The sequence below is a fragment of the Malus domestica genome, chromosome 03 (assembly GCF_042453785.1).
Source record: "Malus domestica chromosome 03, GDT2T_hap1".
Taxonomy (NCBI): Eukaryota; Viridiplantae; Streptophyta; class Magnoliopsida; order Rosales; family Rosaceae; genus Malus; species Malus domestica.
In genome coordinates this window covers 27,092,832-27,109,423 of record NC_091663.1, presented here as the reverse complement: position 1 = coordinate 27,109,423, position 16,592 = coordinate 27,092,832, and the positions used below count along the sequence as shown (strand labels likewise).

General features: G+C 38.8%; 2 protein-coding genes and 1 long non-coding RNA gene across 11 annotated transcripts; 2 read left to right on the top strand and 1 right to left on the bottom strand.

The window, feature by feature from the left end:
- Positions 1 to 5,871, top strand: LOC103418994 (heat shock 70 kDa protein 16-like). 3 transcript variants are annotated; one of them, XM_029100158.2, is made up of 11 exons: positions 1 to 133; positions 457 to 1,697; positions 2,181 to 2,393; positions 2,875 to 2,976; positions 3,109 to 3,267; positions 3,541 to 3,741; positions 4,251 to 4,397; positions 4,478 to 4,606; positions 4,690 to 4,820; positions 5,225 to 5,309; positions 5,425 to 5,871. In XM_029100158.2, exons 2-10 carry the CDS (start codon positions 528 to 530, stop codon positions 5,301 to 5,303), a joined length of 2,331 nt encoding a protein of 776 aa, XP_028955991.2. In that variant the 5' UTR covers positions 1 to 133; positions 457 to 527; the 3' UTR covers positions 5,304 to 5,309; positions 5,425 to 5,871. The 3 variants fall into 3 exon arrangements, with proteins under 3 accessions (XP_028955991.2, XP_028955990.2, XP_028955989.2); XM_029100157.2 differs by having other exon boundaries at positions 5,422 to 5,871; XM_029100156.2 differs by having other exon boundaries at positions 5,225 to 5,871.
- On the top strand, positions 16 to 15,380 carry LOC103407955 (heat shock 70 kDa protein 16-like). 7 transcript variants are annotated; one of them, XR_011578829.1, is made up of 11 exons: positions 16 to 133; positions 10,309 to 11,550; positions 11,985 to 12,197; positions 12,655 to 12,750; positions 12,879 to 13,037; positions 13,342 to 13,542; positions 14,022 to 14,168; positions 14,249 to 14,353; positions 14,424 to 14,554; positions 14,667 to 14,811; positions 14,964 to 15,380. XR_011578829.1 is itself a non-coding variant. In XM_070818423.1 (10 exons), exons 2-10 carry the CDS (start codon positions 10,381 to 10,383, stop codon positions 14,998 to 15,000), a joined length of 2,259 nt encoding a protein of 752 aa, XP_070674524.1. In that variant the 5' UTR covers positions 9,842 to 10,034; positions 10,309 to 10,380; the 3' UTR covers positions 15,001 to 15,380. The 7 variants fall into 7 exon arrangements, 4 of the variants coding, with proteins under 4 accessions (XP_070674524.1, XP_070674525.1, XP_070674526.1 ...); XR_011578827.1 differs by lacking the exon at positions 16 to 133 and adding an exon at positions 9,854 to 10,034; XR_011578828.1 differs by lacking the exon at positions 16 to 133 and adding an exon at positions 9,862 to 10,089.
- LOC108172720 (uncharacterized) lies at positions 6,514 to 7,781 on the bottom strand. The gene is made up of 3 exons (XR_001789297.3): positions 7,284 to 7,781; positions 6,761 to 6,823; positions 6,514 to 6,679 (listed from the first exon to the last, which is right to left on the bottom strand). It is a non-coding gene; the product is annotated as an uncharacterized lncRNA (long non-coding RNA).
- Positions 15,381 to 16,592: the final 1,212 nt, after the last annotated feature.

Genomic DNA, 16,592 nt, shown 5'->3' with positions numbered 1-16,592 from the left:
TGGCGTTGTATATTCTGCAATGCGAGCAAAGGGCAGAGTTTTCCTCTCTACCAAGTTTCTTCTTCTCTCTGAAATTACCCAATTTCATGGTGTTCTTCTTCGGTTTCTTTCCGGAACGTCGTTTCTCAATCAGGTACTCTTCAGCCTGCTCAATTCATCATTTCTGTGCAGATTTTGGTAGTACTTTGCGGATTTGCTTTTGAAATATTTGACATTTGAATTTTGTTTGGTTTCTGGGAAAATTGAAGGAAAATTAAATATCCTGATGGAATTTTGAGTCCCTGGATCCTCAGATTTCGGAAATTGAAATGTACTGATGGCTAAATTTAGCTGGGTTTAGGAATTTGAAAACGTATAACAGCAGTTATTAATAAAAACGTTTAAGCATTTGTTAGTGAAAGCTTGTTTGAAGTACATTGAATTCACATTTCTGTGTATCTTTTTTCTTCTTTGCAGGTTGGGATTGAATTGTAGGTTTTGTGGAACTTAATTGGTGTCGGTAGTTTCATTTCGAAATTTCGTTAAACATGAGTGTGGTGGGGTTTGATGTTGGAAATGAGAATTGTGTAATTGCGGTGGTGAAGCAACGGGGAGTTGATGTTTTGTTGAATGATGAATCGAAACGTGAAACCCCAGCTGTGGTTTGTTTTGGTGAGAAGCAGAGGTTTCTGGGGTCTGCTGGTGCTGCCTCTGCAATGATGAACCCGAAATCTACGGTGTCTCAGGTGAAGAGACTGATTGGTAGAAAATTTACTGAGCCTGATGTTCAACGTGACCTTCAAATTTTGCCCCTTGATACTTCTGAAGCTCCAGATGGTGGCATTTTGATTCATTTGAAGTACTTGGGGGCGACTCATACGTTTACGCCAGTTCAAGTTACAGCAATGCTTTTTGCACATTTGAAAGATCTAATAGAGAAGAATCAGGAAATGCCCATTTCAGATTGTGTGATTGGAATTCCATCGTACTTTACAGACTTGCAAAGACGTGCATATTTGGATGCTGCCACAGTTGCTGGGTTGAAGCCTTTGAGATTGATGCATGACTGTACTGCAACTGCTCTTAGTTATGGGATTTACAAAACAGATTTCTCAACTTCCGGTCCAACTTATGTGGCATTTATTGACATTGGTCAGTGTGATACACAGGTCTCTATTGCGTCATTTGATGCTGGGGAAATGAAGATACTATCTCATACTTTTGACAGAAGCTTGGGAGGGAGAGACTTTGATGAGATCTTGTTTAATCATTTTGCTGCACAGTTCAAGGAGCAGTACAGAATTGATGTTTACTCTAATGTCAAGGCAAGTATCAGGTTACGGGCAGCATGTGAGAAGCTGAAGAAAGTGTTGAGTGCGAATGCGGAGGCACCTCTTAATATTGAGTGCTTAATGGATGAAATAGATGTCAGGGGATTTATTAAAAGGGAAGACTTTGAGATGCTGGCTTCAGGTTTGTTGGAGAGGATTGGTATTCCTTGTAGCAAAGCTCTAGCTGATGCAGGTTTGACTGCTGATAAGATTCATTCTGTGGAGCTTGTCGGGTCAGGGTCTAGGATTCCAGCGGTTGCTAGAATATTAGCTTCTGTGTTCAGGAAAGAACCCGGCCGGACGCTGAATGCGAGTGAGTGTGTAGCACGTGGATGCGCTCTTCAATGTGCAATGCTCAGTCCTGTTTTTCGAGTCAGAGAATATGAGGTTTGTATTATGAAACTTTCAATTCATGGTCACAAATACAGTGCTTTACTTTCAGTTAAGAATACCATGATATATTTGTTCATATGCAATGCATCAGTAATACTATGCTTTTCTATGCAATGCCTGTATTGAACAAGAGATGAGTTTGTTCCCCTTCCCCACCACCCACCCCCTCCCCCCCCTTTCTCACCCGGTTCTTTTTTTTTTCTTTTGAAATTTGAGAGTATGACAATGCCTCTGACAAAGCTTAGGCTTAGGGACCACCTTAAAAAAGGATTAATGTTTGCTTTATAATTGATTTTTATTGGTTGAAGGTAACGCCTGCTTACTCATTCTGGAATTGATGTGCATTCCAAAAACCCCTACCTACAAAGCACAAACTTGTGGCTTTAATTGTAAAATGTAGACACATTTGTGAGACGTCTTTGCTATCTGGATAGTTGCCCACAATGCATGTAATGGTTTTCCTGGATCTATATGCAGGTTCTAGACTCAATTCCTTTCTCGGTAGCATTCTTAATAGATGAAGCTCCAATTTGCACAGGGACAAGTGGCATCCTGTTTCCAAAAGGCCAACCCATTCCAAGTGTTAAAGTACTGACGTTTCGACGAAGCAGTTTATTTCATTTGAAAGCATTCTATGCTAATCCCAGTGAAGTGCCTGCTGGCACTTCTCCTGACATTTGTTGTTTTAAGGTAATATACTATGCTCTTCATTCCCTTTCTTCCAGTGGGGTGGGAGAGGGGAATATGTGACACTAAGAATTTTATTGGTGGGGATGCATGATAAAAATGTGTAGAAAGGATGACCACATAGAGAAGTGAAGGTAAATCAAGGGCAATCATGTTACCACTGAGCACTAAGTTCAATGTCTAATCTTTGAAGCCTCTATAAGAATTTAGGATGATGTAAAATCTTCTCTGTTTTTTTTTAGTTGGACAATTTATAGAACACTTGGGGGAGACGACTCCAGTATTTGACATGTCGAACAATTAAATGTTTATGTGTGGGCATTAAAGAGAGAGAGATGTCAACAAAACCCAATTAAAAAGATTTACTATCTGCTCAATGCAAATGTCATTTAGATCCTTTTGTTTTGGCTTACCTTGCAATGAAAATACCTTTTATTTAATTGGATTACTGTTACTTCCTCAATAAGGGCTGCTGTTTATGTAGATTGGCCCTTTCCAATGCTCCCATGGCGAAAAAACAAGGGTTAAAGTTAAAGTTAAAGTTATGTTGGATCTCCACGGTGTTGTCTCTGTTGAATCAGCTATGGTAAGTAAAACTTGTTTTTTTCCTGACAATATCTACTTTGTCATTTACTGGTTTCCTAGGATCATAGTTTTGTGGTACTTATTTTTTTTTTTGGTCGAAAGTTTTGTGGTATAAATCTTATAATGGCTTTAGGTGATGGAAGATCACGGAGATGACTCTTCTACAAGGGGTCTTGCCGGTTCAAAAATGGAACCAATGGACACTGATTATGTAACTGCTTCTGGTTCTACTGAGGCAGTTGCAGATGGATTTGAAGAAAGCAGCATGCAGCACAACTCTTCACATACTGGTGTAAGTTTGTTTCCAACTTCATAAGTTACAGAAATGCACTCCCTCGTAATTTAGTTCTTATTTATTTCCTTTATTTCATGCTGGAAAAACTAGAGATAAATCCAAAATTTGAATAAATGCGATAATTCCCTTATAGTTAGTCTACAATAATCTTGTCGTTTATACTTAAGCTGCAATGCATACTGTTTTGGTTTTGCAAAGTTCCTGTCAAATTCAGTTGTTTAAAGTTTGTGGAGCAGATGTAAACTTATTGAAAGATATCCACACTTTCAGGGTGAAGCTAAAAGAAACAAAAAAGCCACCAGGCGGCTAGAGATACCTGTTAGTGAAAGTATATATGGTGGAATGACCAAGGCTGAACTTTCAGAAGCTCAAGAAAAAGAACTCCAGTTAGCTCAACAGGACAGAATTATGGAACAAACCAAAGACAAAAAGAATGCGTTGGAGTCTTACGTCTATGAGATGCGAAATAAGGTATAGCCTGTATTATCTTTCCATCATGTTTGGTTCGGCTTTGCCTGCTCAAACACTTTGCCGTGGTTTGACTTACGCCTTTTTGAAGCAGTATAAGGACATAGCACTGACATTCTACTTCTAATACCGGAATAGTTTTAATCCCCATGTGTCCTGGGAGTAAATATTACCAACTAAAAAATTTGGTTTTCATGGTGTGGGTGTGATAAAGACCGAAATGCACAATGGGGAACACTGCATCTAGTAATATTAGGATTTAAGCTTTGTGACTACTCTTTATTTTCTTTAAGCAAACAATTTTGAACTGTTCGATAGTATGGGATGATAATCAGTTCTATATATCTTTGGGCAAAAAATCAGTCCCTTATTGCTGTATCTCTGTTTGTGTCATTATCCATACCTGAGCATGTTTGACTGTGGCTTAGTCAGACTCTCGTAGATCTTTTAGTTCATGCTGCCACTTTGTGCCAGAGGCTGGCTTTTTAACATAAGGACATGCATGTGAATAGCTTCTCAACACATATCGAAGCTTTGCAAGTGATCAAGAGAGGGAGGGCATCTCCAGGAGCCTGCAGCAGACAGAGGAATGGCTTTATGATGATGGAGAAGATGAAACAGAAAATGCTTATACTTCAAAGCTGGAAGATCTTCAGAAGGTTTTCTCCACTTCTTGAAATTTGAGAATTTAAATTCCGGTTATCTTTCTCCATTCTTGATGTCTATTTGATAACTCTAGCTGGTAGATCCAATTGAGAACCGATATAAAGATGAGGAAGCAAGATTACAAGCTACAAGAGATCTGTTGAAGTGCACTGGGGATTACCGGATGGCTGTGAATTCACTTCCACCCATGGATAGAGAATCGGTATGTCAATTCAGTTAGTTACTTATGCCTCATATAAATGTGACTATTATATTTTCTTCTGCGATTGACTTTTCATGTTTCAGGTTGTTAATGAGTGCTATAAAGTGGAGCAGTGGCTTAGGGACAAAAACCAACAACAAGACTCATTGCCAAAGAATGTTGACCCAGTCTTATGGTCAAATGATATTAGGAGCAGGAATGAGGAATTGAAGTCGTAATACTCTTGCACTTCCTAGCTTCCGACTTGACTTTAATTATAATGCTCCATGTTCTTTTTAATGTTCTTAATTTTGCCAACATGGTGTGCAAAGACCTTTTAAATGTAGGACTGCAGATCATTAAGTTGTTTTGCCAAAGCAATCCTTTTTGAAAATGTATCTAACCTGGTGGTAACATCTAATATATCCCACCTTGATGGATTAAATAAGAAACAAATGATATGGGGAGTATTTATGATTGTTTGATTGGGGTAACTTGTTCCTTCATTTGCACTACACCAACTTTTATGCATTTCCCTAGTTTGCTGCTGTTTTCTCGATTCACTTAATTCCTATGGTGTTGCTGTCACATTTGGTTTTCGATCTCTAGAAACTAATCATGCTACTCTAATCATTTCAGGAGATGCAACCATGTATTCAGATCCAGGGCTCCTAATCGCGAGGACCACAAGGGCTCTAACCAACATGACACTTTCTGATCACTAGTGAGTGGAACAATGCAGGATGTGTACAAAAAATTTTATAGCCCTACTTTCTTGTTTGTTCTGACAACTGTTTCTGTTGCATTCACGGTTTTGCCTTTGAATGGATGGGCAGCAGTATACAAGAACATAATAGTCAATATCGGACTCTGATTTTTGCTTGTTCTTCTGCCGAAGACCTATGTCAATGATATTGTCTTGAGCAAACTGATGAGGTCTCATGAAGTTAGTAATACGGAGCATATATTGCCCAAGCGCTTGAAGCAGTCATTTGAACACTTTGTTGCTAACATAATCCATGGTTTTTGCTAGTCCTGAGTCCTGACCGTGTTTGCGAGTGCTTTTTGTTTCAGAGCATCAATTGTTGTGTAAGAGGTTTTCCTCAGGGACTGTTTTCCTTCTTTTGTGGGTTTTATTTTTGAGGGAAAGCAAGTATTCCGAAAGCATGAGCAGAAATATTGTCTCCCTTGTGCCCGATGAATTGCTTTGTTATGTGCATTTGTCATGTAGCAAATAAACTTCTTGTACCTTCATGATTGGAAGATTTAGGATGCTTGAATATAAACCTATTGTTACTGTGTTTGAGAAGAGGAACTTACGTATCCTGTGTTGTGTTCCCCTCTCTCCTTCTCATCACATTGCTAATCATGTGACGAAGGCCGGAGAGAGGGGTATACAACATGTGATAGGTAAGTTATTGCCGTGTTTGACAGCTTGTCATATTGAGTTGCAGCAGCCCATGGCGATCGACCAAGTCACCAAACCAAAATGGTTTGTACATAGTGAACATGTAACCGCAGACTGGGTGATCGGAGACGCTAATTGTCACATTTTTATGAGTTGAAACGATAGGTTAGAAAGTGCCTAATCCATGAGTGGCAATGGTTATCTTTTTCTTCTTCTACATATCTATGTTAATTAATATAAAAACATTTCCCTAAACATTACGGCAATAGAATTATTATTATTATTTTTTAATTTTTATTTAAAAACCAAAATGGAGGGAATCATACTCGTGACCTAGTGTAATACTGACGATTTTCCAATTTATTATCACGACCTGGACTAATCTCAATGGCTTAAATGCGAAATCTTAACAATTGGAGTTCCGTCATAGAACCAATTGGTTGTCATTAATCATTACTCGAGCGAGAGCAATGATTCAAAATGTATTATCTTAATAGCAGAAAGAAATGTAATCTACATGTAGATCCCAGGTTATGAAAACACAAATCTCTTTTTTATTTCAAGAAGTAAGTGTTAACACAAAGAGTTTATGAAGATTCTGGATAGTAAAATTATCGACAAGAAATGGCCATGACTGTCAGCCTCACCTCTCCTTGGGAACATTTTTCTTTAAAACGTCCACTTTCCTGTCGATGAAATGCACAAATGTGTGAGCTGCGTTAAGAGAAGAATGAAACGTGGAGAAGCATGGACGGGTTTATATGTACCTTCTTATACCGTCTGTAGGCTGCCGAACCACTCGATTCCTGCCCAGTTTTGCAACGATAAACCTGGCGACAAAACGAGAGCATTAGGAGAGAGATGCACACATCAATGATGTCAGAGATGCAACCATAATTAACCGTTTTCCCATCTCAAAGTTCATACTGCACATAACCCTAATTCCCAAATCACCAAAATCCATGAGTTTTGCAAAAGGGCCCCTCACCACATCAAAAACCCCATTGCATTACATCTGCAAATCTAACAAAAAATACTACTTTCTTCCAGTTACCAACTTCCTGATTACATTCCATGTTGGTTCCTTCGAAATCGATGGCGAAATGAAACAAAAAATATTTCCTTTACAATTACTCTATTCTCCTAACTCCTAAGCATCTGCAAACAATTAACGTTGTTTGCCCCAATTTTGTTTCCCAATTTTATCAAATACGGCATAAAAGATCACACATTCTCTTCCCATTTCCAGCTAACCCTAAACGAACAAAAATGATAAATCTTTATCATTACCTTGAACAAAATCTTCCCCAGACGAGAAATCTTCGATATCGTCGTTACGACACGGCGTGGGTTCGGCTTCTCAGCCTCCCCTCTCTTAAGCCGCTTGAGCGGTCGGCAGGGTCAGGACCCAGGATCTGGATCCGGGCCCGTGATTTGAGGCTCTAACTCCTCATCTACCTCAACGGGTGTATGGGCATTGGAACCCCGCGAAGAGGTTGGAGCTGCGGCGGGTGTGGAGTGGTTCGCGGCAGCTGGTTGGAGCTGCGAATCGAAACCAAGGTCGAGTCCGAGAGAGAACGACGGAGGCTCGTAGTCGGCCATGGAGAGAAATCGAGAAAATGGATTTTGGGTATGGAAAATTGGAGGGAGATGAAAAATGGGTGAGACTGGAAGAGTGGGATTTATAGGGCGGGATTTGAGTTTTGAAAAATTGTTTATCTCAAGACATGTGGTGCATGATGAAACTGTGTTTCCATTTATGGAGAGTTCTGTACGTTCTTCTTCACAGCAGTAATATACTCCTTTAGACAAGCATCCCATACTTGTTCCAATTATAATACCTTCAGTTAATAGGCCTGATCATTCAAGTGGTAACACTATGGATTCTTCGATTAATTGGCAGAATACACCATCCGGCAGTGTTCATCACAGTGGTGGTTAACTCTCTCACTTGATCCAAATAATGATTCAAATGCTGCTGCTAATTCTGATTTACCCGTTGTATCTTCAAGTCATCCTATGACAACTAGACTTAAATCTGGTGCCATCTCTAGGAAAGATTATAGTTCCTATATAGCATCTACTGCTGATTTCTCTGAGACAAATGCTAGTGAATCTGTTGATGTTGTGTTCAAGGGTTACACTGCTGTTTTGTCTATTCATGATTCTGTTGAGCCTACTACTTTTAGAACAGCAGTTGTTCATGATCACTGGAGGAATGCTATGGTACAAGAGTTCAATGCTTTGCAAAAACAGGGAACATGGGAGTTGGTTCCACCACCAATTTATAGGAATGTGATAGGAAGTAAGTGGGTTTATAAGATTAAGAAGGATCAATATGGCAAGGTTTCTAGATATAAAGCTCGCTTAGTGGCCCAAGGCTACAGTCAAGAACATGGGTTAGATTATGCTGATACACTTAGCCCTGTAGTAAGACACACAACTGTAAGACTTGTCCTTGCTCTTGCAGCGTCACAAAGGTGGAAGTTACGCCAATTAGATGTCAAAAATGCATTTCTGCATGGTGATCTTCAAGAAGAGGTGTTCATGAAGCAACCACAAGGGTTTCAAGACCCTAATCATCCTCAGTATGTTTGTAAGCTTGTTAAGTCTCTCTATGGACTTAAACAAGCTCCTAGAGCCTGAAACTTGAAATTTACCACCTATCTACCTAATTTGGGATTTGTTGTTTCTAAATCCGATCCCAGTTTGTTAGTTAAAGCTCTAGACAATGAAGTTGTGATTCTTCTCTTCTATGTCGACGACATAATTATCACTGGTTCACAACCTGGGTTAGTGCAAGAAGTGATTGATAGGCTAGGAGAGGTATTTGATATGAAGGATATGAGATTATTGACATACTTATTGGGTCTTCAGATTACTTACAAGGACAATGGGGATTTGTTCATATCTTAGTCTACGTATGTAAAAGATGTACTTCACAAGGCATCCATGGACTCATGCAAACCATGTTTCACTCCTTGCAAGCCACATACTCAGTTGTTTAAAGATGAAGGAACACTCATCTCTGACCCTACTTTATTTCGTAGTCTGGTTGGTGTCTTACAACATCTTACATTTACACGTTCTGACATAGCTTTTTGCAGTTAATTATGCTTGTCAGTTCATGTCCACTCCAACAAATTTGCATTTTTCCTTGGTGAAAAGGATTTTGCGTTATTTACAAGGCACTATGCGTTGTGGTCTCACATTTTCTGCTGCTGCTTCTATGGAGTTAACTGCTTATAGTGATGCTGATTGGGCATCAGATGTAAACACTAGAAGATCAACAACTGGCTTTGTGGTATTCTTAGGTCCCAATCCCATTTCTTGGCAGTCAGAGAAACAGAGAAGTGTTTCCAGAAGTTCAACAGAAGCAAAATATAAAGCATTGGCTAATGCTACTGCTGATGTAGCATGGATACATTTGATTCTTAAGGATCTGCATATTTTCTTGCCATCTCCTCCACTTCTCTTCTGTGATAATGTTTCGACACTTGCTTTGTGTTCTAATCTGGTTTTTCACACTCGGATAAAAAATCTTGATACAGATTTTCACTTTGTTCGTGAACGAGTTCAAAAGGGAAATTTGTTGGTTGAGTATATTTCTACAAATGATCAAGTGGCAGATGTATTGACCAAAGGTCTTCATAGTTCCTTATTTCTGCAGCATTGTTCCAATGGTAATCTCAAGCTAGGATACCCAGTTGAGATTGAGGGGGTATTAAGTGTAAGTCTCTAAATGGACAGGTGTAATGATCTTGAGTGTACATGTGTCACAATCTTGTAGCATGAGTTAATTAGAAGCCTTCTTAGTCATTAAGTTTACCTAGCTTCTATAAATAGCTAGAAGATCAACAGTTGTAACAACTTTACTGATATGAAATCAGCTCTCATTCTTTCTCTCTCTCAAATTCTTCGTGCTTCATTTTCCTTAGTTCTTAAGTTTCTGCAGTTTTGTTAATAGTTTCTTCTTCTCTCTGAAATTACCCAATTTCGTGGTGTTCTTCGGTTTCTTTCCGGAACGTCGTTTCTCAAACGGTACTGCAATCACCTTCCTCAGCCTGCTCAATTCATCATTTCTGTGCAGATTTTGGTAGTACTTTGCGGATTTGCTTTTGAAATATTTGACATTTGAATTTTGTTTGGTTTCTGGGAAAATTGAAATGTACTGATGGCTAAATTTACCTGGGTTTAGGAATTTGATAAACGTATAACAGCAGTTATTAATAAAAATGTTTAAGCATTTGTTGGTGAAAACTTGTTTGAAGTAAATTGAATTCACATTTCTGTGTATCTTTTTTCTTATTTGCAGTGTTGGGATTGAATTGTAGGTTTTGTGGAACTTAATTGGTGTCGGTAGTTTCGTTTCGAAATTTTGTTAAACATGAGTGTGGTGGGGTTTGATGTTGGAAATGAGAATTGTGTAATTGCGGTGGTGAATCAATGGGGAGTTGATGTTTTGTTGAATGATGAATCGAAACGTGAAACCCCAGCTCTGGTTTGTTTTGGTGAGAAGCAGAGGTTTCTGGGGTCTGCTGGTGCTGCCTCTGCAATGATGAACCCGAAATCTACGGTGTCTCAGGTGAAGAGACTGATGGGTAGAAAATTTACTGAGCCTGATGTTCAACGTGACCTTCGAATTTTGCCCTTTGAAACTTCTGAAGCTCCAGATGGTGGCATTTTGATTCATTTGAAGTACTTGGGCGCGACTCATACATTTACGCCAGTTCAAGTTACAGCAATGCTTTTTGCACATTTGAAAGATCTAATAGAGAAGAATCAGGAAATGCCCATTTCAGATTGTGTGATTGGAATTCCATCGTACTTTACAGACTTGCAAAGACGTGCATATTTGGATGCTGCCAAAGTTGCTGGGTTGAAGCCTTTGAGATTGATGCATGACTGTACTGCAACTGCTCATAGTTATGGAGTTTACAGAACAGATTTCTCAACTTCCGGTCCAACTTATGTGGCATTTATTGACATTGGTCACTGTGATACACAGGTCTCTATTGCGTCATTTGAGGCTTGGCAAATGAAGATACTATCTCATACTTTTGACAGAAGCTTGGGAGGGAGAGACTTCGATGAGGTCTTGTTTAATCATTTTGCCACACAGTTCAAGGAGCAGTACAGAATTGATGTGTACTCTAATGTGAAGGCAAGTATCAGGCTACGGGCAGCATGTGAGAAGCTGAAGAAAGTGTTGAGTGCGAATACGGAGGCACCTCTTAATATTGAGTGCTTAATGGATGAAAAAGATGTCAGGGGATTTATTAAAAGGGAAGACTTTGAGATGCTGGCTTCAGGTTTGTTGGAGAGAATTGGTGTTCCTTGTAGCAAAGCTCTATCTGATGCAGGTTTGACTGCTGATAAGATTCATTCTGTGGAGCTTGTCGGGTCAGGGTCTAGGATTCCAGCGGTTGCTAGAATATTAGCTTCTGTGTTCAGGAAAGAACCTGGCCGGACGCTGAATGCGAGTGAGTGTGTAGCACGTGGATGCGCTCTTCAATGTGCAATGCTCAGTCCTGTTTTTCGAGTCAGAGAACATGAGGTTTGTATTTTGAAACTTTCAATTCATGGTCACAAATACAGTGCTTTACTGTCAGTTAAGAATACCATGATATGTTTGTTCATATGCAATGCATCAGTAATACTACGCTGTTCTATGCAATGCCCCTGTATGGAACAAGAGATGCATCAGTAATGCTATGCTGTTCTATGCAATGCCCCCCCACACCACCACCCCCCCCCCCCCCCTTCTTTTCCCTTCTTTCGGTTCTTTTTTTATTTTTTGAAATTTGAGAGTATGACAAAGGGTAACGACTGCTTACTCATTCTGGAATTGATGTGCATTCCAAAAACCCCTACCGACAAAGCACAAACTTGTGGCTTTAATTGTAAAATGTAGAGACACTTGTGAGACGTCTTTGCTATCTGGATAGTTGTCCACAATGTTTGTAATGGTTTTCCCGGATCTCTATGCAGGTTCAAGACTCAATTCCTTTCTCAATAGCATTCTTAATCGATGAAGCTCCAATTTGCACAGGGACAAGTGGCATCCTGTTTCCAAAAGGCCAACCCATTCCAAGTGTTAAAGAACTGATGTTTCGACGAAGCAGTTTATTTCATTTGAAAGCATTCTATGCTAATCCCAGCGAAGTGCCTGCTGGCACTTCTCCTGACATTTGTTGTTTTACTGTAATATACTATGCTCTTCATTCCCTTTTTTTCAGTGGGGTGGTAGAGGGGAATTGGTGGGGATGCATGATAAAAATGTGTAGAAAGGATGACCACATAGAGAAGTGAAAGTAAATCAAAGGCAATCATGTTACCACTGAACACTAAGTTCAATGTCTAATCTTTGAAGCCTCTATAAGAATTTAGGATGATTAAAATCTTCTGTTTTTTTTTAGTTAGACAATTTATAGAACAGTTGGGGGAGACGACTCCAGTATTTGACATGTCAAACAATTAAATGTTTATGTGTGGGCATTAGAGGGAGAGAGATGCCACCAAAACCCAATTAAAAAGATTTACTATCTGCTCAATGCAAATGTCATTTAGATCCTTTTGTTTTGGCTTACCTTGCAATGAAAATACCTTTTATTTAATTGGATTACTGTTACTTCCTCAATAAGGGCTGCTGTTTATGTAGATTGGCCCTTTCCAATGCTCCCATGGCGAAAAAACAAGGGTTAAAGTTAAAGTTATGTTAGATCTCCACGGTGTTGTCTCTGTTGAATCAGCTATGGTAAGTAAAACCTTTTTTTTTCCTGACAATATCTACTTTGTCATTTACTGATTTCCTAGGATCATAGTTTTGTGGTACTTTTTTTTTTGGTCGAAAGTTTTGTTGTATAAATCTTATAATGGCTTTAGGTGATGGAAGATCACGGAGATGACTCTTCTACAGGGGGTCTTGCCGGTTCAAAAATGGAACCAATGGACACTGATTATGTAACTGCTTCTGGTTCTACTGAGGCAGTTGCAGATGGATTTGAAGAAGGCAGTATGCAGCACAACTCTTCACATACTGGTGTAAGTTTGTTTCCAACTTCTTAAGTTACAGAAATGCACTCCCTCGTAATTTAGTTCTTATTTATGTTCTTTATTTCATGCTGGAAAAACTAGAGATAAATCCAAATTTTGAATAAATGTGATAATTCCCTTATAGTTAATCTACAGTAATCTTGTCGTTTATACTTAATCTACAGTAATCTTGTCGTTTATACTTAATCTGCAATGCATACTATTTTGGTTTTGCAAAGTTCCTGTCAAATTCAGTTGTGTTTAAAGTTTGTGGAGCAGATGTAAACTTATTGAAAGATATCCAAATTTTCAGGGTGAGGCTAAAAGAAACAAAAAAGCCACCAGGACGCTAGAGATACCTGTTAGTGAAAGTATATATGGTGGAATGACCAAGGCTGAACTTTCAGAAGCTCAAGAAAAAGAACTCCAGTTAGCTCAACAGGACAAAATTATGGAACAAACTAAAGACAAAAAGAATGCGTTGGAGTCTTACGTCTATGAGATGCAAAATAAGGTATAGCCTGTATTATCTTTCCATCATGTTTGCTTCGGCTTTGCCTGCTCAATCACTTTGCCGTGGTTTGACTTACGCCTTTTTGAAGCAGTATAAGGACATAGCACTGACATTCTTCTTGTAATACCGGAATAGTTTTAATCCCCATGTGGCCTGGGAGTAAATATTAGCAACTCAAAGATTTGGTTTTCATGGTGTGGGTGTGATAAAGACCGAAATGCACAATGGGGAACACTGCATCTAGTAATATTTTCTTTAAGCAAACAATTTTGAACTGTTCTATAGTATGGGATGATAATCAGTTCTATATATCTTTGGGCAAAAAATCAGTCCCTTATTGTTGTATCTCTGTTTGTGCCATTATTCATACCTGAACATGTTTGACCGTAGCTTAGTCAGACTCTCGTAGATCTTTTAGTTCATGCTGCCACTTTTTGCCAGAGGCTGGCTTTTTAACATAAGGACATGCATGTGAACAGCTTCTCAACACATATCGAAGCTTTGCAAGTTATCAAGAGATGGAGGGCATCTCCAGGAGCCTGCAGCAGACAGAGGAATGGCTTTATGATGATGGAGAAGATGAAACAGAAAATGCTTATACTTCAAAGCTGGAAGATCTTCAGAAGGTTTTCTCCACTTCTTGAAATTTGAGAATTTAAATTCCGGTTATCTTTCTCCATTCTTGATGTCTATTTGATAACTGTAGCTGGTAAATCCAATTGAGAACCGATATAAAGACAAGGAAGCAAGATTGCAAGCTACAAGAGATCTATTAAAGTGCATTGGGGATTACCGGATGGCTGCGAATTCAGTTAGTTACTTATGCCTCATATAAATGTGACTATTATATTTTCTTCTGCGTTTGACTTTTCATGTTTCAGGTTTTTAATGAGTGCTATAAAGTGGAGCTGTGGCTTAGGGAGAAAAACCAACAACAAGACTCGTTGCCAAAGAATGTTGACCCAGTCTTATGGTCAAATGATATTAAGAGCAGGAATGAGGAATTGAAGTCGTAATACTCTTGCACTTCCTAGTTTCTGACTTGACTTTAATTATAATGCTCCATGTTCGTTGTAATGTTCTTAATTTTGTCAACATGTTATGTGAAGACCTTTTAAATGTAGGACTGCAAGATCAATAAGTTGTTTGGCCAAATCAATCTTTTCTGAAAATGTATCTAACCTGGTGGTAGCATCGAATATATCCTCAGCTTGATGGGTTAAATAAGAAACAAATGATATGGGGAGTATTTATGATTGTTTGATTGGGGTAACTTGTTCCTTCATTTGCACTACAGCAACTTTTACGCATTTCCCTAGTTTGCTGCTGGTTTCTCAATTCACTTGATTCCTACGGTGTTGTTGCTGTTACATTTGGTTTTCAATCTCTAGAAACTAATCATGCTGCTCTAATCATTTCAGGAGATGCAACCATGTATTCAGATCCAGGGCTCAATGATATTGTCTTGAGCAAACTGATGAGGTCTCATGAAGTTAGTAATACGGAGCATATATTGCCCAAGCGCTTGCAGCAGTCAGTTGAACACTTTGTTGCTAACACAATCCATGATTTTTGCTTGTCCTGAATCCTGACCGTGTTTGCGAGTGCTTTTTGTTTTAGAGCATCAAATGTTGTATAAGAGGTTTTCTTCAGGGACTGTTTTCCTTTTATTTTTGTGGGTTTTATTTTTGAGGGAAAGCAAGTATTCCGAAAGCAAGAGCAGAAATATTGTTTGTCTCCCTTGTGCCCGATGAATTGCTTTGTTATGTGCATTTGTCATGCAGCAAATAAACTGCTTGTAACTTCATGATTGGAAGATTTAGGATGCTTGAATATAAGCCTATTGTTACTGTGTTTGAGAAGAGGAACTTACGTATCGTGTTGTATTCTCCTCTCTCCCTCTCATCACATCACTAATCATGTGACGAAGTCGAGAGAGGGGTATACAATATGTGATAGGTAAGTTATTGCCATGTTTGACAGCTTGTCATATTGAGTTGCAGCAGCCCATGGCAATCGATTAAGTCACCGAAATGGTTCATACGTAGTAAACATGTAACCGCGGACTTGGTGATTGAAGACGCTAATAGTCACATTTTATGAGCTGAAAAGGTTGGTTAGAAAGCGCCTATTCCATGAGCGGAAATGGTTCACTCTTTTTCTTCTTCTACACATCTATGTTAATTAATATAAAAACATTTCCCTAAACATTATGGCAATAGAATTATTATTATTATTATTTTTTAATTTTAAAACCAAAATGGAGGGAATCATACTCGTGACCTAGTGTAATCCTAACGATTTTCCAATTCATTATCACGACCTAGACTAATCTCAATGGCTTAACTGTGAAATCTTAACAATTAGAGTTCCATCATAGAACCAAGTGGTTGTAATTAATCATTACTCGAGCATGAGCAATGATTCAAAATATATTATCTTAATAGCATAAAGAAATGTAATCTACATGTAGATCCCAGGTTATGAAAACACAAATCTATTGGTGTATTAATGTATTTGCTGTGATGGTTTTATTATATGTAGGTTGTAAGATTTAATGTGAGCCTTTGGATCTTATTCCATATAGCATCTAGATTAGATTGTAATGAGTCATAGCTCATGATAAGTGTAAGCATCTTACATGATGACTTGATGATGGATGGTTGTGATAAATTTGTAATGATGTGAGAGAGTGAGGTTGTTACTCCTCTAACGGTCCCCTAACGGTAATATATGCTCTCCGAGCTTCTTGCTTGGTAGAGTGGAATCCAATGAACCTTGAAGCTTCCATGGCTCTCTAATTTCTTTCTCTCTGTACATTTCTGTTTTCACTATTCCATTGAAGAAACTCAATCCAGAAATCAAACACTATCATGGTATCAGAGCCAGGTTCGAGCTTGATCTGGGTGTGAAACTATGACGTGGTTGATAGCAAAAGAACTCGGAGGAGAATCGGGTTTTGCTGCAACTGAAGAAAGCTCTGAAAATTTCTGGGTTACTCGATAACAAGTCTAATATGGCTAGATCGAGTGGTGCTGATCTTCGAGCAC